The 23,796-nt window shown below is 46.2% G+C and overlaps 1 protein-coding gene across 2 annotated transcripts in view; it reads right to left on the reverse strand.

Moving 5' to 3' along the window:
- The window catches only part of ak7b (adenylate kinase 7b), a 118,992-nt gene that overhangs the window by 31,071 nt on the left and 64,125 nt on the right, over nucleotides 1-23,796 (reverse strand). For both annotated transcript variants that reach the window (XM_038773913.1, XM_038773908.1), the window contains exons 8-13: nucleotides 18,227-18,317; nucleotides 15,946-16,020; nucleotides 13,827-13,976; nucleotides 12,387-12,515; nucleotides 11,053-11,179; nucleotides 8,629-8,757 (exon numbers count right to left, since the gene is read on the reverse strand). In XM_038773913.1, coding sequence (XP_038629841.1) covers nucleotides 8,629-8,757; nucleotides 11,053-11,179; nucleotides 12,387-12,515; nucleotides 13,827-13,976; nucleotides 15,946-16,020; nucleotides 18,227-18,317 — 701 coding nt within the window. The remainder of the gene's footprint in view (nucleotides 1-8,628; nucleotides 8,758-11,052; nucleotides 11,180-12,386; nucleotides 12,516-13,826; nucleotides 13,977-15,945; nucleotides 16,021-18,226; nucleotides 18,318-23,796) is intronic.

Consider the following 23,796-nt stretch of genomic DNA (forward strand, 5'->3'; position numbering starts at 1 on the left):
ACAGAATGGATCCCAGCTCAATAGTCCGTAACTTTTTCTGTTTAGATACATGGATGGACAGGCTGCAGATTAACTTTTAAAAATAGAATGAAACCTTTATTAAACAAGAAAAGATTAACTATAATACACTACTCCTTCACCCCCATCTATATCTTCATAGATGTACACAGATTTATAAGGATAACACAAGTTACAAAATATATCTTGTATCCTAATGTTCCCAGGAAGTAAACAATCCATGTAAACCAACAGACCAATAAGGAGAGGCAGTGGCAGAGTGGTGTTGTCACTGGGCTAGTAATCCAGAGGCCAAGGTAATATTTTGGGAACCGGGTTCGAATCCCACCATGTTGAAATTTGAATTCAATAAAAATCTAGAAATAAAAGTCTAAAGATTACCATTAAACCATTGTCGACTGATGTAAAAACCCACCTGGGAGATCTGCCGTTGGGTTGACATGTGACTCCTGAACCACAGAAATGTGGTTGATTTAACTGCCCTCTGAAATGGCCTAGCAAGCCACTCAGTTTAGGACAAAAAGGAATGAGTAATAAATCACAGCAGGTGATATCTCCCTGGCCCTAACAATCAGCTACGTCAGACTACTATCCATAGACTACAGCTCTGCCTTCAACACCATTATCCCGACAAGATTAATAACCTAACTCTGCAATCTTGGAATTGACCCCTCCCTTTGCAGCTGGATCCTTGACTTCCTCACCAACAGACCGCAATCTGTCAGAATCGGCAACAGCACCTCCTCCACAATAATCCTCAACACTGAGGCCCCACAAGGATGTGTGCTCAGTCTTCTACTATACTCGCTATACACAAACGACTGTGTGGCAGATGATACGATTGTGGTGGGTCATAATCTCAAGCAACAACGAGTCAGTCTACAGAAGGGAGATAGATCACTTGGTTGCATGGTGTACCGAAAACAACCTTTCTCTTAATTTCAGCAAAACCAAGGAACTGATCAACGACTTCAGGAAGCATAGTGCGACACACATCTACATAAATGGCTCCAAAGTGGAGATGGTCATTGGTTTAAGTTCCTGGGGGTCACCATCACCAACAGTCTGTCCTGGTCCACTCAGGTTGATGCAACTGTCAAGAAAGCCCAACAACGTCTCAGCATCCTATGGAAGTGAAAGAAATTTGGCATTGTCTGCATCGACTCTCACAATCTTCTACAGATGTGCCATAGACAGTGGGCTAAATAGCTGGTTTGCAATGCAGAAAAATGCCAGCAGTGCGGGTTCAACAGGTATTGTCGACTAGGGGCTTTTCACAGTAGCTTCATTGAAGCCTACTTTTGACAATAAGCAATTTTTATTATTATTATAGAGAGCATCCTATCCGGCTGCATCACAGCTTGGTACGGCAACTGCTCGGCCCAAGATCGCAAGAAACTGCAGAGTGTGGTGAACTCAGCCCAACACATCACACAAGCTTCCCACCCTCCCATTGATTCTGTCTACACCTCCTGCTGCCTCAGGAAGACAGACAGCATTATCAGAGACCCCTCACACCCAGACGTTGCCATCTTCCAGAACCTTCTATCAGCCAGAAGATACTGAAGTCTGAAGACCGCACATCTAGACATAGGAACAGCTTCTTCCCCACAGCTACTAGACTCCTCAACGAGTCTCCCTCGGACTGATCTGTTCCCTTTAAGACACTATTCATGACACCCTATGCTATTCTTGCTCATGTATTTGCTTTGTTTGGTTCTTGTTCTACACTGTAACCAATTACTTATTGTCGATGTTCTTTGTCGATTAGTCTTTTTGTCTACTGTGTATGTACTGTTTACGTTCCCTTGGCCGCAGAAACTTACTTTTCACTACTTTGGTACATGTGACAATAAATCAATCAATCAATTAATCAAATGCTGGCCCAGGCAGCAATGAAACCCACTTCACATGAAAGAATAATAATGTCAGACACACCAAGTGACATGCTATCCAAATCTATCACAGAAATATGGTTAAAGGAAGGGCAGGATTGGCAGCTGAATGTTAGAGGATATAGATGCTACAGGCGAGATATAGGGGGATGTAAATCGGGTGGGGGAGTAGCATTACTGGTTAAGAAAATATTATAGCTGTACTGCGGGAGGGCATCTCAGAGGGCTCATGCAATGAGGCAATCTGGGTAGAGTTTATAATATAATAATAATCTTTATTGTCACAAGTAGGCTTACATTAACACTGCAATGAAGTTACTGTGAAAAGCCCCTTGTCGCCACACTCCGGCGCCTGTTCGGGTACACAGAGGGAGAATTCAGGATGTCCAAATTACCTAACAGCACGTCTTTCGGGAATAGTGGGAGGAAACCGGAGCACCTGGAGGAAACCCACGCAGACATGGGGAGAACGTGCAGACTCCACACAGACAGGGCGCGATTCTCCGCAACCACGATGGGTGGGAGAATAGCGGGAGGTCCGCTCCTGCACCTCCTGCTATTCTCTCACCCCCCCCAAAATGGCGTGTCCGGTTTTGCGACATGCCGCTCGCAGAAACGCGGGCCGCCGTTTTTCACGGCGGCCCGCGATTCTCCGGCCCGAATGGGCCGAGCGGCCTGCCGTTCCCGACCTGTTCACGACGGCGGCAACCACATCTGGTCGCTGCCGTCGTGAACATGGCGCACCAGATAAGTGTGGGGCCTGTGGGGGGCGGATCGGGGATCGAGCACCACGACTGTGCTCGGAAGGGGATGGGCCCACGATCGGTGCCCACCGATCGTCGGGCCGGCGTCTCAAGGGGACGCACTCTTTCCCCTCCGCCGCCCCGCAAGATCAAGCCGCCACGTCTTGCAGGGCGGATGAGGGGAAAGACGGCAACCGCGCATGCGTGGGTTTGAGCTGTCCAACCCGCGCATGCGCGGCTGATGTCATTAGGCGCCGCCGCAGCGTCATTATTGGCGCGCTGGGCCTTGAAACCAGGGATAAGGCCCGGCGGCCGAGTTTCCCGGTACGGCCCTCCTATCCCCCCGGGGAGGGGAGAATAGGGGGCCGGGAGAGGCTTCTGACGCCGTCGTGAACCTCTCCGGGTTTCACGACGGTGTCGGGCCTTGCGGAGAATTCCGCCCACAGTGACCCAAGCTGGGAATCGAACCTGGGACACTGGAGCTGTGAAGCAACAGTGCTACCCACTGTGCTACCGTGCTGTCCAGAGGAAATGGGCGAGGCACTAAATGAGTACTTTGCATCAGTGTTCACCAAAGAAAAGGACTCTGTGGAAGATGATTCTTGGGTAGGGTGTGTGGACAGTCTGGCTCATGTTGACATCATAGAGGAGGTATTGGATTTTTAAAAAGACATTAAGGTAGATACGTCTCCTGGGCCGGATGGGATTTAACCCAGATTACTGATGGAAGCAAGGGAGGAAATTGCTGGGGCCATGACTGACATCTATGTATCCTCATTGGCTACAGGTGAGATCCCAGAGGACTGGAGAATAGCTAATGTGGTACCGCTGTTCTTGGGTAAGGTGTGTGGACAGTCTGGATCATGTTGACATCAAAGAGGAGGCATTGGATATATTGGAAATATTGGATGGCTCTTGCTGGTGATAGAATGGAAATTGAGGTATCAACTATTAACTATTAATTATTAACTAGGTATCAAGGTTATCTCCACAAGTGCTAACGGAGTTGGCCATCATTTCCACACTGGATCCTAAGCTCTGTGTAAAATCCTTGTGTACTAAGTTTGTGAAAGACTCTTCCATGCTCCTTGACATTGACAGCAGGCTTTCTGGCACGTGCATATCCATCGAGCCTACTGCGGCAGGATTTGTAGGTGAGTGATGGTGACCTCGCCATCTGGTGACAAGGCACCTGTTATACCCTCATCCCCTGCCCTGACTGCAGGCCCCTTGGGCCTGTGTCTCACCAAGTGCAAATCATGCCTCTCAGCTTTTTGAAAGCATCATACAGTATCAGTGTCTGAGCTATTGGCGCAAATGTGAGGATAGTATTTCTTTCCTTAGTCTTCCTGCTCTTTCTTTTCTTTTCCTGCCACATGCAGCTACAAGGGCTGGCCAGAAACTGACTAATCTTACAGTGAGTAACTCACCTCCTGCCTCCCCATCTACAAGGCACAGGTCAGGAGTGGATAGAATGCTCTCCACTTGCCTTGATGAGTGCAGCTCCAACAGCACTCAAAAAGCTTGATAACATTCAGGACAAAGCAGCTCACTTGAGTGGCACTCCATCCACAAACATTCACTCCCTCCACCACCAACACACAGTGGCAGCAGTGTGTACCATCGACAAGGTGTACTGCAGGAGCTAAAGCCCCTGAGACAGCACCTTCAAAATCCACAACCATTGCCATCTAGAAGGACAAAAGAGAAGACACATGGGAATACCACCATCTGAAAGTTCCCATCCAGGCTACTCGCCATCCTGACTTGGGAATATAGCGCTGTTCCTTCACTGTCACAGGGTTAGAAATGTGGAATTCTCTTTCTAACACCACTATGCATATACGTACACCACATGAACTACAGCAGTTCAAGAAGGCAGCTCACCATCACCTTCTCCTTCTCAAGAGCAATTAGGGATGGGCAACAAATGCTGGCTTTGTCGACGATGCCTATATCCCATAAATTAATTTTAAAATGGCCAGTTTGCAGTTCTTAGGATGTGAAAGAAGAAAGGCGCAAAAGGTAGGGTTGTTGTGAGAAGAGGGGGGGGGGGGGAGCAAAAGGTACATGCTTACCACATTTGCAGATTGTGAATCAGAAGGAATTGTGGGATGCGGAAGTGGAAGTGAGAATGAGGGCTAGGTATGAAGATACTGTCATCTGTCATTTGGGCTGTAAGATGGCACAGTGGTTAGCACTGCTGCCTCACAGCACCAGGGACATAGGTTCAATTCCGACCTTGGATGACTGTCTGTGTGAAGTTTGCACTTTCTCCCCATGTCTGCTTGGGTTTCCTCCCACAGTCCAAAGATATGCAGGTTAGGTTGATTGGCCATGCTAAATTGCCCCTTGGTATCCAAAAGTTAAGTGGGGTTATGGGGATTGGGTGAGGGAGTTTGGCCTGGGTAGGGTGCTTGTTCAGAGGGTTGGTACAACTTGATGGGCCAAATGCCCTCTTCTGCACTGCAGGGATTCTATGATTTTTGATCTTTCAGCTCTGCCAATGACCATGGCTTCATCCATGGCTACTCCAATGAAGGCAACTGTCTCCATATGACGGTGGCAAGGATGAGTAGGTTCTTTGAGGGAGTAGAGGATAGGTGTGGGAGGGGTGCGGGGTGGTATGTGAATCATGTCCACATGTTCTGGGCTGGTCCGAAACTGAATGAAATGATATGAAAATGAAAATTAAAATCGCTTATTGTCACAAGTAGCTTCAAATGAAGTTACTGTGAAAAGCCCCTAGTTGCCACATTCCGGCGTTTGTTCGGGGAGGCTGATACGGGAAGGAGCTCTGGAAGGGGTTTGGGGACGTTAAGTCCGAGGTCTTGGGGGTGAAGGTGGCCCTGAGACCAGGGGTAGCGATATTTGGGTTGTCGGAAGACCCAGGCGTCCAGGGGACGAGAGGTCGATGTCTTGGCCTTTGCCTCCCTGATAGCCCAGAGACGGATTTTGCTTGGGTGGAGGGACTTGGAGCCGCCGAAAGCGGGGGTTTCGGTGAGTGACCTGGTGGAATTCCTGTGGTTGGAAAGGATCGAGTTTGTCTTGAGTGGGTCAGTCGATGGGTTTGCTCAGAGGTGGAAACCATTCGTTGGCTCCTTAATGGAGGACTGAGGTGCCAGCAGAGGGTTAGGGGTGGAGAGGGAAGTTGAGGTTAAAGGGGTTAAAATGGGGAAGGCAGGACTGGAGGATGTGGTACAGCGGGGTGGGGCGGGTAGTGGGTGTTGGTTATTTATTATGTTGTATAATTTCATTTCTGCTTTCATTCATTCTGTTTGTTGTTTGTTTATTCAAATGCCTGAATAAAATATTTTAAAAAAACTTTTGTCTGGAAAGCCTCCTGAATCCTTGTGGATTGATGTTGTTAGTCCTCCACTCCAACTCCTGCAAAAAGGCCTCCAGGGCGGTTTCGGGAAATCTTGGAGCCTGCTCCATGCCACTGTTATAACCTGCCTGCTTACCACTGGCTGGGGACTAATGACAATCCCACAATCCTATGGGAGTATGAGCTTCCCCAATGAGGGGGGCGGAGAAATCATTAGCAGCCTCCGAGAGGGGCGAGCAGCGCCGCCGCTGCTGCTGCTGAGTCAAAATCACTTTTAGATCAACTTCTAATACATGTCCCAATCAAACTGCACCTCTGCTTTAAGGGATGCCGGCTGGCTTTAACTCATGCTGGCCTTAATTTTGCCCCCTCTAGGGCAGCACAGTGGCGCAGTGGGTAGCACTGCGGCCTCACGGCGCCGAGGTCCCAGGTTCGATCCTGACTCTGGGTCACTGTCCGTGTGGAGTTTGCACATTCTCCCGTGTTTGCGTGGGTTTCGCCCCCACAACCCAAAGATGTGCAGGGTAGGTGAATTGAACATGCTAAATTGCCCCTTAATTGGAAAAAATGAATTGAGTACTCTAAATTTATATATTTTTTAAAATTTGTACCCTCTGCTCATACGTACAGCAATTAGTGCTGGCTTCTCGCTACAATGATTAAAATTAGCAGACAGCATGTTTACGTGCTGCCACAATCGGAGGTAACAGGTTCAGGATAATAACTCCCTTGCCCCTTTTCAAATTTGTGGCCCTTGTCTCTGTTTTTGTTTTGTTCTTCAGTTCTCTCCAAGTCTCTAACTCTTTCCATTTGTGTTTTATCCTTTCTGTCTGGGTTTTAAAAAAGTTATTTCTGTTTGTTTTTATTCATGCTTTCACTCTTTCTCTATCCTGTTCTCTGTCACAGTCCATCTATTTATCTCTCCTCCCTTCTGTTTGTTCCCCACTGTCTCTGTGTGCCTCACATGCAATTTTTCCTGTACTATTTTACTATTTTTCCAGAGAGTAACATGGCAGCCGGTGTGAATTAGGGTCAGGTTCATTAGCTTCATCTAGAATGTATTGCATCCAGCACTCAGATTCACATTGTTATTTATTTTAGAGTCATAGTCATAGAATTTACAGTACAGAGGAAGGCCATTCTGTCCATCAAGTCTGCAATGGCCCTTGGAATTAGCACCCTACTTAACCCCACACCTGTAACTCAGTAACCCCACCTGACCGTTTTGGACACTAAGGGCAATTTAGCATGGTCAATCCACCTAACCTGCACATCTTTGGACTGTGGAAGGAAACCGGAGCACCCGGAGGAAACCCATACAGACACAGGAAGAACATGCAGATTCCGCACAGACAGTGACACAAGCCGGGAATCAAACCTGGAACCCTGGAGCTGTGAAGCAACTATGCTAACTACTCTGCTACCATACTGCAACAGTGCACTGCATTTTGCAGTGGTCTGTTTGTCCTTCTGTTATTTTTCTGCGATTGACAGAAAAGGAAAGAATTAGAGGGTTGGGGAGAGCTGAGAAAGAGAACAGGAACAGAGGTGAATGCTGCAAAATTGAAAACAAGCATGGGGATCACAATGTGGTATTTCCCATGCCTCTTCCTTCCAATGGTGTCAGCTTGTAAACTTCATGCTGCCTTTTTATTTGTTCAGCATTTAGTATGCATCCCTAATTGCCTTTCAGCGGGTGCTGGTAAGTCACCTCCTTGTACACTGCAGTCTTCATGATGTGTTAAGAGAAGGAGTTCCAGAATTTTGACGCAGCAACAGTGAAGGAGCAGCGTTATAGTTCCCAGTCAAGATGATGTGTAGTCTGGAGGGAAACTTCTAAATAGTGGTGTCACATGTAGGCCAGACCAGGTAAGGATGACAGATTTCCTTCCCTTCGGACATTAGTGAACCAGATGGGTGTTTACGACAATTGACAATGATTTTGTGGTCATCATTAGACTTTTATTCCAGATTTTTATTGAATTCAAATTCTACCATCTACCTTGATGGGATTCAAACCCAGGTCTCCAGAGCATTATCCAGGGTCTCTGACTTACTAAATAAAAGTAAATTACTGCGGATCAGAGTCATCGGACTTGAAATGTTAGCTCTTTTCTCTCCCTACAGATGCTGCCAGACTTGCTGAGATTTTCCAGCATTTTCCTCCTCTGACTTACTAGTCCAGCGACAATACTGCTTGCTGCAGCACATCTTGTAAATGGCATACACTGCTGCCCCTATGCATTGGTGGTGGAGGGAGTGAATGTTTGAGGTGGTAGATGGAGTGCTGATCAAGTGGCCTGCTTTGACCTAGATGGTGTTGAGCTTGTTGAGTGTCGTTGGAGCTGCACTCATCCAGGCAAGATTTTCCACAACAACCTTGAGCTGTGCATTGTAATTGTGACAGGTAGATTGAACGATGGAATAAAAAAAAAGCAATCAACGGGATTTGATATTGTTTTAAAACACACTGAAAAAAATAGTAATCATGGGATGTTCCTTTACTTGCATCCATCCCCAGCCTCATTACAATCAGCTAATCAGCATCAATGTGTGCCTTTGGGCTTGCATGTCAGGCTGCACTGAGGCCAACTGCAATTCAAGATGACAACTGTGAAATTGTATTAATGTGTACAAAGCTTACCAGTGAAGAGTTCCTTGGTTTGTAGATAGGTCTTAGGAAAGCCATCAAGAATAAAACCCTGGTTCTGGCATGGCATAGATGACAGTTTCTCCTTCATAAACTTGATGACGAAAGAATCATCCAGGCGACCTGCAAAGTTTAAAGCAAAAAAGTCCATCAGTTAGATTGCAAAAGGCAATGCATTTTTCTCCAAACCAGAGAGCAGTTGGAAAAGTATATGGAATATTGGGCTTCATATAGAGAGGGATTGTGTACAAGCCAGGGAAGTTATGTTGAATCTTTATAAATCTACGTTTCAGCCATAGCAAGCGTATTACATTCTGTTCCGGTCATCACACGTTAGGAATTGTTATACCCCCCCCAATGAGGACTGGGGGTGGGGGGGAAACCATTGTTGATCTCGTGGAGTAGGAGCTTCCCAGATAGGGGGCTCATTACAAACGGAATAAGCAGGGCCAAAGCAGGGCCAGATGTGGTTAGTTCTCCCAGCAAGGACTGTACTGGGAGCGAGTTGCTGCCTTAAGCAGAATGTTGTAAATAGTTAAATAAATCTCTGTTCTCTTACCACTGGCTTCCTCAAGCTACTAAAGGAATGATGTGAGGTCCTTGAGATGGTGCAGTAGAAATTTACGAGAATGGTTTCAAGGATGGGAGATTTTAGCTACAAGGTTAGATTGGAGAAGATGGTATTGTTCTCCTTGGAGCAAAGGAGATTGAGAGGTGATTTGACAGATGTGTCCAAGATTATGACTGGTGTAAATAGAGTAAACAAAGACAAGCTGTTCCCATTAGTGGTGGTACAAGAACTAGAGGACACATACTTAAGGTTTTGGGCAAGAGATATACAGATAATTTGAGAAATGTCATTATAGTATTATTACTGCTTGACTCCTTCTCCAACCCATCATTATCACAGTGGGGGGCCTGCAAGTTTACAGTTTGCTTGACAGCTCTCAGATTTTATTCAGAGATTAACTGTATTTGTTATTGGGTGGGTGTGATGTTTATCTTGTTTTCTTCCTTCTCATACCTGGTGGTTAAAATTGTTAAAATTATAAATGCCTCAGTAAAATATTTTCTAAAAAAATAAGAGATTAGCTGTCCTTAACGTTGGGCTTTGGATATGAATGTTTTTTTCCATAAGGGATTAAGTACTTCAAGAGGTTTAAATGTATGGAATGGGTCTTTAACAGTAAGAGTGGGTTTTATGTAGTACAGTCTTAAATAGATACAGTACTTGGAATTTATTCAATTTCATCTCAGCCTGGCTATTTGTCGATGTCTTATTAAGGTTTGACAATTACATGGTTAAAGGAAACAGGTGAAGGGAATTTGAACAAATATAAATAGGGTTGGGAATATTTTAAGTTTTGATTTTTTGTTATGGTGTCCCTTTCCTTTTTTTGTCTTTTGTTTAATTTATTGATTTTTGGGGGCGACACGTTGGCACAGTGGTTCTTAACAATAAGCAATGCCAAACATTCAAAGAGTGCATGGGTGAACTGCAACAATTGTTCATTTCTCGGGGGCAGCACAGTAGTGCAGTGGTTAGCACTGCTGCCTCATGAGGATCCGGGTTTGATCCCGGCCCGGGTCACTGTCCGTGTGGAGTTTGCACATTCTCCCCGTGTTTGCGTGGGTTTCACCCCCACAACCTAAAGATGTGCCGGCTAGGTGGGTTGGCCACGCTAAATTGTCCCTTAATTAGTAAAAACAAATTGGGTAATCTATCTTTATTAGAAAAAAAATAACTATTGAATTTTGAGAGACTATAAATAAGGATAGCTGGGACACTGAGTCTATACGCTGAGTATTCACACTGAACAAAGTCAATAAGCTCTCTCAGCAAGGAAACGCTCTGTGTTTTAGTTTTTATTTCACCAACTGGTGTGGATCCTCTTAACACTCCTGAGGTCTGCCCATGGCAAATGCTGAGTGAGTTCACATGGAGAGTATAAGGGCAAAGGGGGCATGGGTTGGCAGTGAGTTAGTATGGGGGCTTTAAGTGGGCCATGGAGGGCGGATAGAGAGGCATAGATTGCATGCAGGATATAAGAAGCCATAGGGGTGGGTAGAGGGACACAGGCAATAATCCAAGCCAATGTTACAAAACCCAGGAAAGTCATCAATCAGTTCCAAACTGCAAAGGAAATTAATTTTGACTAAAGTTAATCAGGTTGCTAATGGGCAGCAGTTCACAATACAATCTTGTCCTGACATTAGGTATTGATTGAAATAAGCTAAAGGGCAAGAATCAATAAAATAACCTATTGAATTGGTGTGGTGAGAGGGAGCTACGCACTGCACCTGCCTGGCCACATATGGACTTACAGTTTAATACAACATTTAAAAGGTTTTGCAACCTTATCTTGGCTTATACATAGGTAAAGATAAATGCAAAAAAAACCTAATAACAATTATTACCACCATTTTGGTCCATATTTTCTTTGACTTGGTCAAGGAGCTCCTGAGCATCTCTGACTGCCAGGTCATCACCTTCTTCTTCAGTTTCTTCAGCTTCCTCCATATCAGTTTGTGTAGTTTTTAATTCCTAAAATGATGAATATTTAGTTTCAAACACTAAAGTTGTTAAAAAAAAATTTAATTTAAGAGTACCAAATTAGTTTTTTCCAATTATTCATTTTCAAAATCCAATTTTGCGTGGTCAAACCCACCTATCCTGCACATCTTTGGTTTGTGGGTGTGAGACCCAAGCAGACACGGGGAGAGTGTGCAAACTCCACGCAGACGGTGACTCGGGGCCGGGATCGAACCTGGGTCCTCAGCGACGTGAGACAGCTGTGCTAATCACTGAGCTACTGTGCCACCCTCAAAGCTGTAAAAATAACCAACATTATCTTTATAAAGTGGGCCTCAGCTAACCCACAAATGTTCCGTTGGCAAAAGCAATGTTGGCATCGGCCACTGCTGGTCTGTACTGAGTCACATATCTCAGTCAGGGTGGAAGAAAGTATGCCCAATTGGCTTCAGTGCCTCTGGGCTAAGGGAGGAACAACCATAGTTTACAGATCAACTGCTAGCCAGCAACTCCTTTTCTGGAAAGAACATGAAGTGTGCGGTTCATCCGCAGATAACAGGACCGTGATTCACCCATGGTTAAATAACTTGCTGCCAGTTGCTACCCTCCGCTTACACATAAAGAACAGACACATTGATGAGGTGCCTGAGGGAGACTGGCACCCATAAAACCATGCTCTAGCTATCCAGGAGAAAAATAAACTTGCAAAAAAAGCCCAGAAAACAGCATGCTTGTAACATTGCAATATGTCTGGAAAAGCCGACCAATGAAGTTTGCACAGGGGTAAGTGACCACAGAGAAATAACAATGATCCCAATTGTGCAAATGGGATGAGGTGTGAGGAAGGTTTAGGGAAGCTCAAGTGTTACACTTGCCACATTGGGAAATTAAGGTGGATCACATGGACACATGTAATATATAACACAGTTTAGTTTATTGCTTCAAAGTGAGCCGGGGGGAAATGGAGCAGATGGCATGAATAGAAATTAATTCAAAGTAAACTTAAACTTAGTTCAGGAATAAAAAGTTTGCTCACAAAGTGAATTGTGTGGGGAATAATCTACCAGGCAGGGTAGAGGAAACAAGAACAGTGGGACTGTTAAACATAAAATTGGATGGTCCAATTAGAAAGTGAAGGAACTGGAAGGATGAGTTAAGATGGGTCAAGTGATTCTTTCTCATTTTTGACCCTTCTTATGTCAAGTTAGAGTAAACATACCAGATTTGCTATAGCCTCTTCAATGACATCTTTTATTTTGATATGGTGTAGCTTGTAGTACTTGGCCAGCTTTTCTGCCACCGAGCTTTTCCCCACTGCAGGGGGTCCCAGAATAGCGATTTTTAGCGGCTGTGAAAAATAAAATAATTACCAAAACACATTTGTGCATTTGTGAAGACATCCTACAAGGCTTTCAGAGAAAATAAAGCAAATATTCCTCAGCGGGAAGACAGAAAACAAACATGGAAGTAGCGGGGCTGAAATGACTTATTGGCTAATTTAGCAAACTGACAGGCTCCGAATTTAACTTCCGGTGGGTTTTGGGTGGCTGAATGGTGGGGTGAGTATTTTAACTCCCAGGCTTCAGTCCACTCCCCACCCATGTGGAAAGGTGGGAAGTAATTATTGGCCTCCAGCACAGAAGATGTGGGGAAAAGGCAAAGGGGCTTCAGGAAGTTTTTGTTGGAGGGAAATCTGAGAGGGATGAGAAGTCTTGTCTTTCCTTGTAGGGCCCAGAGGGGTACTCTGATTTACAAGTTATTTAGCAATGAAGCAGAGATGTTAAAAAGCAATGCATTTCAAACATTCAGGCCCATAAAATTCAAACCAGGTAAAGAGAAATGTAAAAATAAATATGGGCAGAGTTACTTTGCGGACCAGATTGCCAGCACTTGGGAACTGCATGCAGCACTGGCTGAAGGTTTGAACAGCCCTGGTCGAGGTTCACCTATAAAGAATGGTCATTTGGATGAGATAACAGAGGGATGCCAACTGTAATCCAAAATGATCCAAGGTCTTCGAAACAGAATGGGAAAAATTGGAGAGGCAGGGGACCACAATAGAAATAAACACCATACTCTTCTAACTTTCATGTGGAGATGCCGGCGTTGGACTGGGGTGAGCACAGTAAGAAGTCTTACAACACCAGGTTAAAGTCCAACAGGTTTGTTTCAAACACGAGCTTTCGGAGCACGGCTCCTTCACCTGAAGAAGGAGCCGTGCTCCGAAAGCTCGTGTTTGAAACAAACCTGTTGGACTTTAACCTGGTGTTGTAAGACTTCTAACTTTCAGTATATATCCAGATCAAAATAACAGTAAGGTTTCTCACTGTCCATAGGGAAAGAATGAATGGCCCAAAGTAGGTGAGTGTGGGTGGTGACAAAACATCTTTACTGAGTGCAATAAAAGTTGAAAATGCTGGAAACACTCAGCAGGCAGGGCAGCGTTTGTGAAGGGAGGAACAAAGTTAACAGTTCAAGTTGATGCCCTTCCATTGGAGTGCGTTTGCTTCTGCTTTCCCAACAGTTCAGTCTTTCTATATATGAAGGAAATAAACATGAAGAAGAATATAAAATTCCAGATATTTAAATAGCCTGGTGAAATACTGTAAAAAGATCTCCACGAGAAATTATAAATCACTGAGATAATGAACCACTTTACCAGAAGCGTTCGAGATTGCTTGAATTCTTTGATAAGGTTCTGAATGTTCTCCACAATGCCGGCTTCAGCCACCCAGTGAATGTTGAAGTTTTCCTTGATGTAAAAGGCCTCCATTGTCAGATTCACCAACAATTGATCAATATCCGATTGCTGTTGGAACAGAAAGCAAATGTAAAGACTTAAACTTTGGCTTTTGAAAGATGAAATTAAATAAAGGAAATGCTTCAAGTAAGTTTTGTCTTGTGGGTGAAGCTAAAATTACACTGGCAATGTCCCAGGTGTGCAAGGTGAAAGGTTCTGGTGAAACAAGCCCACTCAACATGTCAAAAAAGTGAAATATTACAGATGCTGGTAATCTGAAATAAAAGTTGAAAATGCCAGAAATATTCAGCAGGTGGAGAGAGAAATAAAGTTAAAGGAGTGCAGCACGGTGCAACAGTGGCTAGCACTGCTGCCTCACAGCGGCAGGGACCAAAGTTCAATTCTGGCCTTGGGTGACTGTGTGGAGTCTGCACGTTCTCCCCGTGTCGGCGTGGGTTTTCTCTGGGTGCTCCGGTTTCCTTCCACTGTCCAAAGATGTTCAGGTTAGGTGGATTGGCCATGATACAAAATTGCCCCTTAGTGCCCAGGGGTGTGCAGGCTAGGTGGGGATAGGGCAGGGGAATGGGCCTAAAAGGGGTGCTCTTTCAGAGGGTCAATGCAGACTTGATGGGCCAATGGCCTCCTACTGCACTGTAAGGATTCTATGGTTAACACTTCAGGTCAAAGACTACATTATCAGAAATCTAAAGGACGATGGATCTTAAACGTTTCTCTCCACAGATGATGCCTGATCTGTTGGATATTTCAAGCATTTTCTGTTTCTATGCCACTGAACACATGAGCAAGGCTTTTCTTTTTCAGATAATGAAGGAGCTCCTCTCTGTTTCTGTATTCTATAGTTTGCTATACCCACTACTTGAAATATTTGTAGAAAATAAGCCAGTGTCACCTCCTCCCTCTCTCTTACACCCACAGCATGTTTGCAACTGTTCCTGTCTCATGCCTTCTCTTCCGATAATTTGTCGAGTTTTATTCTGCTCCCTCTTAAGTCAGCCAGCCAACTTGAAATTGCCTCCAATTTATTTATATTCTGGCTTCCCACATTCTCCGGCCTTGTGTCTTCCTTTCAATCTACTTAGCCAACTTCTTTTTCTTCCTGCCCTTTCCCTTCCCAGCAGTAAGTGCAGCTTACAGAAACAAAGGCCATATAAATAAGGGACTGGATTCTCTGATTTGGAGACTATGTTCCCACGCCAGCGAGGGAACGGTGGCATTTTACGCCAGGAAAACTGACGCAAAAAGGCCACCTATTCTCCGTCTGGCTGGGGGCTAGTAGGATGGCAGCGTAGAGCACCCGCTCTAGCTGCCGATACAGCCTGGAGAATTGCCGGGTCCGTGGCCATGCATGCGCATGGTGGCGTCCTCCAGCAGCTGTGCCGTGCTTCATGGCAGATGCAGGTTGTGGACCCGGCCCATGAAATAGCCTCCCACTTCGGCTGGGTTGCGGCCCCGGACCGCCCCACCACAGTGCCCCCAGCCCCGAATAATGTCCCCCCCTACTCATGGATTGGCCCACCCCCGACTGTGGCGGTGCTGGACTGAGTCCGCAACCGCCACGCTGATTTCCCGACGGGTGAGACCATGAGAGACGCACGCCATCGGGAACTTGGCTAGTCGGGGACGGAACATCAGGGTGCAGGCCTCAGGCAATGGCTTGAGGTCGTGTTACATGGTGCGGTGTCCTCTGTACGCAGCTTTGGAGGGGACGAGCATCGTGAAAGCTGCCCTGCCCCTGATTCTGTCGGGAATTTGGATTCTGCGGCCTGCCGCCGAACGCAATTCCGGGGTCGGCGACCGGAGAAACCAGCCCAAGATTTTCAAATAAGCTGCAGAATAAGGTACATTCAGCAGTGAAAATGTTTTGGAAATAACCTACTTTCTTTGTTCACAGGACATGGGCAACACTAGCAAAACTGCAAAGGCCATGGAAAGCCAATTTGTCACTTTATTGAATACAATAGAAATTCAACAGTTAAGCATGAGCATGGTGAAAGATCAAAATAAATGGTGTACTGACTGTCAAGTCATAGCTGAGTAGGGCATCTCCTTCAGGAACATGTTGGATCTTGCCAGGTCCAAGTTTGCTGACCGCCTGTTAGGATAATTATAAATTATATTTACTAGGTACTGGATTTGGGATTAAACTATTTTTTACTGATCTCCCATTGCCTCGCATTTGGAGGCACTGTCTTAAGATAGAATTAAGCAATACAGACCAGGAAATCAATCACTAAATTGCTATGCATATAAAAACTTGATCCTATGATATGAGGAATGTCTGTATTATCATGTCCAAATGTCTCAAAAGCACTTCACGCAATTAATCATTTTTGAAGTCTATTGACTGAAATAAACATAAGAGGCATATGTACGGCACCAATTACATCTCACAAATAGAACTGAGGTAAATGACCAGCATTGGTTGAGAGAAATGTGGATCAGGACACCAAAAGAACTCTGTATTTCTTTGAAAATGCCAATGCAACTTTAACGGTCCACATGAAGCACTGCAACAGATACCCAATATGTTCGCTCAAGGACAAAATGTCCAACAATGCAGAGGCTGGTAAGCACTCAATTTTGCAGCACTGGCCCCCATGCCAGTGTGGTGCCACGATCCCCATCCCAAACCATTTTGTTTGAGGAGGACAGTTGGCCACTAGAAAATGAGGGACAATCAATTGAGGCCAATTATAATTAATTACGCAACCTATTTCGGCCTCATTCCCATGTTGACAAGAATTTCCAGCCAGCAATGAGGACAGCCCATGCTTTCCCAGAGCTCAAGGGGCTCAGGGCTGGGGAGTGGCCTCCATGGATTGTGAGGAACCCAGTTCCCGATCCATAAATGAATGAGTTCAAGGCTGACTTATTCAACCAGTTTTGTGGAAATGGAGGTGCAGGGAGGGTTGGTCACACATTTTGCAGGTACAGCAAGCAATTAGGATGGCAAATGGAAAGTTGAACTTTATTGCATGGTGGGAATTGAGTATAAACGGAAGTCTTGTTACAACTGTAGAATTCAATGGTCCTAGGGGAAATGCTAAGACCACACCTAGAGTACCATGTACAATTTCGATTTTGCTATTTACGGAGGACTATATACTTGCATTGGAAGCAATTCAGAGAAGGTCACTAGGTTGACTCCTTGTAAATGTCTGAGCGACAAGGGAGTCAAAGGTTATAGTGTCAGGCAAGAAGGTGGAGTTAAGACCACAATCAGATCAACCATGATCTTATTTTTTTTTTAAAATAATTTTTATTGAAATTTTTTACAGATAATATAACAACAAACAATAACAAGCAACAATAAAACAACATAATAAGTATAACACCCCCAAGATCGTAGCAACGCATGTATCACACCTCCCCCCCACCCCCCCAAAAACAACAATAGAACAAAAATAAATTTAAATTAAATAAACATAGTCAACGCCACCCCCCCCCCCCCCCTTTTCCCCCCCTCACCCCGCGTTGCTGCTGCTGCTGACCCAGTACCCTATTACTGAGCCAGAAAGTCGAGGAAAGTTTGCCACCGCCTAAAGAACCCTTGTACCGATCCTCTCAGGGCGAATTTGACCTTCTCCGGCTTAATAAATCCCGCCATGTCATTGATCCAGGTCTCCACGCTTGGGGGTCCCGCATCCTTCCACTGTAGCAAGATCCTCCGCCGGGCTACTAGGGACACAAAGGCCAAAACACCGGCCTCTCTCGCCTCCTGCACTCCGGCTCCACCGCAACCCCAAAAATCGCAAGTCCCCAGCCTGGCTTGACCCTGGATCCTACCACCCTCAACACCGTCCTCGCCAACCATGATCTTATTAAATAGCAGATCAGGCTCAAGGGTCCAACTGGCCAGTCCTGCTCCCATTTATTATGTTCTGCTGGTTGAAATTAAGTTAATGCAAGCAACAATCTGACATTAGAAGTATTTATATGCTATCATGATTGACATACCCCATAGGATACATGAAACTTATCTACTGGATTTTAACAGTTATAACAGTGACCAAGGGTGGGATTTTCCACTTCCCTCTCCGCGGCATGTTTTGCATAGGCAGCCCATTGGCTGGTGGCATGATCCTGCGACTGACAATGGGGTTTCCCATTGTTCGCAGTGCCGTCACCAGGATCACATGGCGGGAGATCGCTGTCGGCAGAACTGGAAAGTGCTGCCAGCTGGAACAGCCTATCCTGCCCTAAACGTCCAAAATATTGGATGGAAAGCACTTTGAAGTAGCCTGGGGAAATTTATAAATGCACGTTTTTCTTTCAGGAAAAGATCTCTAAATGTTTACCTTGACAATCTCTTTCAGCTTGTGCTTTGAGTCATCCAGTGCAAGAATATAGTATGATGTTGGCTTGCGTTCCATTACATTCTGTAACACTCTGCAAGAAAAGGCCAAAAAAGGTCATTCCTTTTCAACATCATCAAACATTCACTGGCCCATGTGTACACTAGAATAGCCACACGGTGGCCTTCCAATCTACCTGGAAAATTGAGATAATTTACTAAATAAAAATAATCATCCTTCCGGTGGCGGCATGTAGGTGGAGGTCGCACGTCAGGTGGCTCCTGCTCAAGGCTCCGGTTTTTGGGCTTTCCTGCCCAGTTTGTGGGGTAGTTTTTGAATGAGCTGGTGCAGGAAGGTATGAAGAAGGTGGGAGGTGTCAAAGACCCAGAAGATGGATACTGGAAAGAAGGGGGCGAGCAAATGTCTGCCGTCGAGTGAGTTGGTGAGTCCGGCAGGAAGAAAGATGACGGAGGTTGCATCGCTGGGTGGGTAGGTTCCCGTCACAGTGGACTGAGGCAATGGCGGGGGAATGGCCAAGCATATGGAAGGGGATGATGGCCATGATGAAGGGTGGAGGAGGCAATCGTCCCGGTAAAGGCGGCATTGTTGAAGACGTCAGTCGGGATGCGGGAGCAAGGAGTGAAGTAGAAAGGGGTGGAGGAGGCTCTGTCACAGCACAGTGACCAGTTCACCTTGATGGGTGAGGCGGAGGCCAACAATGGTGGAGCTAAGGTGAAGACCTGGAGAACAGATCAAGGTGGCAAAATCTATGGGTCATGGGCCTGCCGGAGGGAGTGGAGGGCCCGAGGTCGACTGAGTACTTTGCAAAGATGCTGACAGAGCTGTGGGGCAGGGGGGAAGAACCCTCCCAATACGAGTTGGACATGACACATCAGCCTCTCAGGCCGAAGCCAAATGAGCCACCAAGGGCAGTCATAATCTGCTTCCACAAGTTCCATGTTAAGGAGCAGGTCCTGAGTTGGGCGAAACAGAGGCGAGAGGTGAAGTGGGAAGGCGTTGGTATACGAAAATACCAAAACTTGTAGTCGGAGTTGCCGAGAAGGTGAGCGCCCTTTGGACGTGTGAAGACAGCACTGTACAGCAACGGCATGAAGATTGGAGTGGTCCACCCTGCTAAGATGAGAGTGACACACAACTCGAGGGATTTCTATTTCAAAATGGTGGAGGCAGCGGAGGGGTTTGTGAAGCCTGAAGGATTGGACTGAAATGAGAGATGGGACTGGGATTTGGATTGAGGGGATGGGGACTGTGCTTTGTCTTTATCTCTCTTTTTCTCTGATTCTCATTTGTTTTGATGGAGGGGTTGTTTGATTTTTCTGTTTATGGAATGGGTGGGTGTAGTTTCTCTTTGTTTATAGTTGTTTACGTGTATTGGGCTTATCTCTTTTTTCTGATGCGCAGTTTTGCACTGTATTTTAGGGATCGGGTTACTGGGGAGGGGAATGGGAGGAGCGGGGGCTTGGGTAGGGGCCTCCGTACTAGCAAGTGGAGGTTGGCTAGTGAACGGGAATGTGGTGGGGTGCGGGCCACGGTTGTTGGAACCTGGTTGTACAGGTTTGGATGGGCCTGGGAGGTGTGAAAGGTGGAGGAAGGGGATCAATACTGGGAGAGGTGTCTGCAACAGTAGAGGGTGGGGTTTGCAGGCAATGGCAACGGCGCTGCTGCCGATGGCCCCGGGAAAGTATTTGGTGAGTCCAATGTGGTGGCCACATTGAAGATTTGGAGACAGTTTAGACAGCACTTTAAGCTGGGGGCCGGGTCAGGATGCCGATGGGGAATCATGGGTTCCAGTTGGGTGGATGGATGCAAGGTTATGGAGATGGGACGAGAGGGAGACTAAGGAAATGAAGGATTTGTTCCTGGGGCGCGATTTGCAAGTTTAAAAGAGCTGGGAGAGAAGTATGGGTTGGCAAGGGGGAATGGTTCAGGTATAAGCTGGAAATGTTTTGGAGGACAGTGTTTAGCACAAACCCGGGAGTCTGACATGTGGATATGGAGCCCGGTCCCCTAGAAACCATGGGCTAGATTCTCCATTCCTGAGGCTAAGTGCCGTGGGAGTTTCACAAACTGAGAATTGGCGCGATGTGGTGACAAGGGGCTTTTCACAGTAACTTCATTTGAAGTCTACTTGTGAGAATAAGTGATTTTTATGTAATTTCATTTCAACCGTTCACTGATTCTGGTACCAATGAAGGGATGGCATGGCGCCACGTGACACGCCCGCGGACCGCTCCAAAAATGGCCAGAGAATCGCCGGGTCCAGGGCCGTGCATGCGCAGGGCTGACAACCTGCACCAGTCGGGCTGGAAAACATGGTGACGGCCATGCTTGATCCCTAACCTGCTAACCGCGAACCCACATCCTAACCCCTAGCCACCCCCCAGCTTAGCTGTAGCCCCCCCCCCCTCCCTCCCGTCAGCGGGCCAGATCCCAGATGAGTGTGGCGGCGCTGGACACTGTACTGTCCGTAGCCGGCACGCCGGGTTCCTGACCGCTGGGACCACACGTGGCCCGTCGGTAAAGGAGCATCGCAGGTGGGCCGGCCAATGACACACTGAAGCCGTTGCAATGGCGTGTGTCCCGGTGACGTCGGTTTGGAGGGGCAGAGCATGGCGGACTGGCATCGGAATCCATTCTCTGCCCGATTGCTGATCCTGATTTCGCCATTGGGCTACGGAAAATCCAGCCCCATATTCGGGGTGTTGGACTGGCCCGAGCTGCAGGCGGGTGGGGGGGCCAGATGTCTCAGGCTTTGCCTCGCTGATCACTCGCAGGCGGGTCTTGTTGGGGTGGAGGTCAGCTTCTCCACCCTGTGCCTCAGCCTAGCGGAGGGGCATGCTGGAGTTTTTCACCCTGGAAAAGGTGAAGTTGAGCTGGGGGGGGGGGGGGGGGGGGGGGGGTTCTACAATTGTTGGGGTTTGTGCATCAGACACTTTCAGGAGTTGATTACCGTTGACTGCTGAGGGGGAAGGGTTGGGGGGTTTTGGTATTTTTTTGTTTGTTCGTGGTTGTTGGAGGTTGTTTCTATATTGTGAAAATGTTGAAAATTTTGTTGAATACAAATACTTTAAAAAAAGACAAAAATAATCAACCCAAATGATAGTGATATTTCAGCAAGTCTAAATTAAAGGTTGTGTTATCACCTGCCAGAGACCTACAGGGGTGGACCAATTAGCCCCCCCCCCAACGATCCTTGTTGAATACAAGTTTCCCCACTGAGGGACAGGGGCCCATAAGCGGAGTAACTGGATTCTTACATAAAAATGGCCCAGATGAAAGCCAAGCATGTATAGTCCCGGCTCGGGACCTCAAATGCACCGTGTATATAGTTTCACTTAAAATAAACCTAAATTGGTGACAAGGGTAAAAGTGGAGCTACAGTCAGCGCTGCTAAAGGAATGGCCATCTCCTACTGCACTGCCAAAATAAGGTTTGCACTGATTTCAAAATACCACTCTCTGGGAAACTTGATGTATTCAATTCTTTTTTAAAATAAATTTAGATTACCCAATTCTTTTTTTTCCAATTAAGGGAAAATTTAGCATGGCCATTCCACCCAACCTGCACATCTTTGGGTTGTGGGGGCGAAACCCACACAGACACGGGGAGAATGTGCAAACTCCACACGGACAGTGACCCAGGGCCAGGATTGAACCTGGGACCTCGGCGCCGAGAGGCAGCAATGTTAACCAATGTACCACCCTGCCGCCCCGATGTATTCAACTCTAGCGTGGAGGATTGGACGCAATATACAAGAGTTCATGCAATACGTTTTCAGGACTAACGCTGTAAGTGGCACGGACAGCACGGTGGCATAGTGGTTAGCACTGCTGCCTCATGGTGCTGAGCACCCAGGTTCAATCCTGGCCCCGGGTCACTGTCTGTATGGATTTGCACATTCTCCCCGTGTCGGTGTGGGTCTCACCGTCACAACCCAAAATGATGTGCAGGGTAGGTGGATTGGTCATGCTAAATTGCCCTTAAATGGAAAAATGTTTTAAAATAAATGGTGCTGAATGACAGACAGTAATACTCTTGACTGCCTGTGGAACCCCACCTTCAGCGTGATAAAAGTCTTGCATACCTGCAGCCCCGGACTCCAAAACCTTTGAAGAATTGGTTGTAATAGTGGCAAACCATTATGACCCCAAGCCGTCTGTCATTGTGCAACATTACCAGTTTAACATGGCTGAGAGGGTCTCCAGGGGAATCTGTTATCGAGTTCTTAAAGCGCTTGAGGAAACTAGCTGAATCTGGCTGAGGAAACTAGAATGCGATTTTCCTTCTACGAGGCTTCAGCCTTTGTGTGTGCGGGGAGGGGATGTTAGAACCTTCACGAGACCTATGAGGATGGACCAATTAACCTCCCCATGAATACGACCTTCCCCACTGAGGGGCGGAGGCCCACCAGCAGAGTAAATGGACTCTTACATAAAAGCTGGCCCTGATGAGAGCCGAGGATGGGACATGAAGTTTAATTTACAATAAGCTAGGACCTGAAGTTTAATTTACAATAAACCAGGTTTCTTTACACATCTCGTTTGGACTCCTCTGTGGCCACTAAAGGGTGATCTCTGATCTCAATGGGAGGAGACACACTTGAAAGGATTGGAAGAATGAGATACAGTATAGTTGCAATACTGTGCCCCTCATTCCTGACCTGCATTCCCATTGAGAACAGCTCCCCAAAGGGTTGAGGAATCATCGCTCGTAGAACCTCTGTTCATTATAAATCTCTTTATTTATCCCCATCTCTCCTGTCGCTGTTAAAACCAAAGGAAGGTGGTTGTGGAGGCCAATCATCTCAGTCCCGGCTATCATGAGTTTCAGAAGTTCTTGATGGAAATGTCCAAGGCTCAATTGTCTTTAGTTGCTTCATCAATTACTATCCCTCCATCATAAGGTCACATGAAGGGATGTTTGCTGATAATTTTCAGTTACATTTGCAAGTCCTCAGCTAATGAACCGTTCTGTTCCCACATGCAACAATCAGGGTTTCTGAGTGCCAGGCTGACCATTTTCAACAAAACAAAAATGTAATTACCTCCCCTTGATATTAAATCACATTGCTGATGTTAAATTCCCTAACATAAACATTCTGGGGGAGCTTACTATTGACTAGAAACTTAACTAGACCAGTCACATAAATATTCTGGTAGCTTGTCAGGGACAGAATATTCTCTGCTAAGTGACCCGATAATCTGTTTAGTTTGTAATATCGATTAAGGGATAAATATTGACCGGAACACTGGGGATAAGTCCCCTTCTCCTTTTGAAATAGTATGGGCTGTTTTACATCCACCTGAGAGAGCACATGGGACCTCAGTTTAAAATCTCACCTGAAAAATGGCACCTCTTTCATTCCCTGAATACTGCACTGGTGTGTCAGCTTTGATTTTGCGCTCAGGTCCTGGAATGACACTTGAACCTCAACCCTCTAACTCAGAGCTGAGCTGGCTATCACCTTAGCAACAGCTGTGGTTATTTTTAAAGCTGATTTTTTTTTTAAGTACATTTCCGTTTAACTTCCTGCACACTTTGTTCTTTAGTTC

Source organism: Scyliorhinus canicula, chromosome 2, assembly GCF_902713615.1.
Source record: "Scyliorhinus canicula chromosome 2, sScyCan1.1, whole genome shotgun sequence".
In the NCBI taxonomy this organism is placed as follows: Eukaryota; Metazoa; Chordata; class Chondrichthyes; order Carcharhiniformes; family Scyliorhinidae; genus Scyliorhinus; species Scyliorhinus canicula.